At 39.5% G+C, this 1,987-nt stretch overlaps 1 protein-coding gene across 1 annotated transcript in view; it reads left to right on the top strand.

Annotated features, from left to right (window-relative positions):
* The window catches only part of LOC106011352 (mitochondrial amidoxime reducing component 2), an 11,656-nt gene that overhangs the window by 4,832 nt on the left and 4,837 nt on the right, over positions 1 to 1,987 (top strand). Inside the window, exon 4 of the mRNA XM_035968896.1 lies at positions 1,307 to 1,371. Coding sequence (XP_035824789.1) covers positions 1,307 to 1,371 — 65 coding nt within the window. The remainder of the gene's footprint in view (positions 1 to 1,306; positions 1,372 to 1,987) is intronic.

The following is a 1,987-nucleotide window of genomic DNA, read 5'->3' as shown; positions in this document are numbered from 1 at the left end:
AGAGAGTGTGTGTGTGTGTGTGAGTGTGTGTGTGTTTGTGTGTGCGATTTTGTGTGTGTGTGTGCATGAGTGTGTTTATAAACACTTTTTTCTGTGAATCAAGGCTGATAAATCGTAATTTCATACTTCCTGTGACTGTACTAGAACAATTTAATTCTTCGTGCCTACGATTAAAATAAGGCTAAATCTACATCCAGAGTGGTAATATACAGTTTTCATAACCTCTTCATCAGATATGACATAAATTCTGTACGGTGTATTCCTTTTACATTTCACTAGGGTCAACCGTCATTCTTATCTGTTCCACGTCAAATATATCTGTTTATTGGTCGATTTGTGTTATAATTTATGGAATGTTAAAGCCCATCATCATCATCGCCAATGAAATGAATGTCCTACGTGTCTCTACTAGCTTTTTCAATTTTGTTTTCTACTGCATTCCCTTGAGAGATAAAAAGAGATTCACCTATTGTTTTTACTTCTGTCCTCTCCGTCGTAAATATTGTGATATTGCTTGTATTTTGCCTGAATAACCATCCGTATTCTGCCGTTGTAATCCTAGACAGCGGTAAAGAACAGGCATGGCACTCTCAGACGTTCCTTTGTGAATTGTGATAAATGGTTTTACTCTGATCCTATGAAGCAGCTGCAGCGAACCTTATCAGCCTGTCTGTCATGCCTTCTTTTGCTCAAGTTGGTTTTAGATTGTTCGAAGACCAAAAGATGCATACACAAGATAACCTTAAGAACTCGTTTTCCTTGGTGCATCAGGTTGTCGAGGACTTTCCTCATTTTGTAGGTTTCTATTTTTTTTCTAAAAGGAGGTTTGAAGAACTTGTTGATTCTCATTTATTTGATTTTGACTGAACTCATATTTATTATTGGTTTAGGGTTTTTAATTTGTTGATTTTACTTTTAAAATTTTCATCGGCACTTTTTGTGGGAGAAAGGGGAAGAGGGTGAGGGATTGATAGGAGGCTTGGGGAGGAGGCGCGGTTCTATTTCTTGGTTCTCACGCTGTAAGTGGAAGGGCCATTTGAGATTACACACATTGTGTTTCCTAGAAGGCATACCGACATTTCATTGTCTCATGACAGTCTACAAAAGTGTGCCTGGACAGCAAAGACGTACTATAATACATTTGATTTAGGACCTCCACCTCCCCTAAATAGATCAAATGCCAAACTTAGAACATATATTGATTTTCTTTTTTTTTCGTCTGCTAATTTTTGGTTGTTTGTGGGTCCAAAAACTCCTAGTAAAAACGCCGACTTAAACCTTCCTTCTTTGCGTTTTTCTTCTAAAGGACTCCTGGGCCTATCTGAAGATCGGAGATAAAGTGAAAATGCGAGTGTTGGAACCTTGTGACAGGTATGGGATTCGGTGCGTTTTTATACGTCACCTAACTTAAGTATTAAAGAATGGGCACATTGAATTGGTAACAGCCAAGGCGCGTACTCAACATAAAACAGACGTTTTAATAGTTATAGTTACGGAGTTCTTTTCTCTATTTTACTAGAGAACCATTCAACTCCTTTAGGCAAATTGTTCCTTTTTCAGATATTTAAACAAGTTACCTACATTATGTGAGGAAATTGTTACGCTTTTTGGCTCATGCTAGCAAAAGAGGTGAGTTCGATTTCCGTTAGGGGAGGGGGAAGTCTAGTCTATCGAGCATCTCCCTCTTTCTAATGGAATGCTGTGTCCCATTTGACGCTATTTCGCATTGACAAGCTGCTGCCTCCGTAATCATATTTGTGTCGATGGAGAGCGTAAGGCACTTACAATAAATTAACAGAATACCCCACCAACAAGTGAAAGTTTGGATTCAATGCTTACCGTAGGCCTATAGACGTCCTGCCAGTACTGCCACCCACGCTTACTGATAGGAGTGGATGGGACAAAGGGCGGCGTGTCAATTGCACTACACACTCGCAAGATAAGCACACATCTCTCTCTCTCTCTCTCTCTCTCTCTCTCTCTCTCT

Source organism: Aplysia californica, unplaced genomic scaffold (genome assembly GCF_000002075.1).
Source record: "Aplysia californica isolate F4 #8 unplaced genomic scaffold, AplCal3.0 scaffold00095, whole genome shotgun sequence".
In the NCBI taxonomy this organism is placed as follows: Eukaryota; Metazoa; Mollusca; class Gastropoda; order Aplysiida; family Aplysiidae; genus Aplysia; species Aplysia californica.
This window is presented reverse-complemented; position numbering and strand designations above follow the sequence as displayed.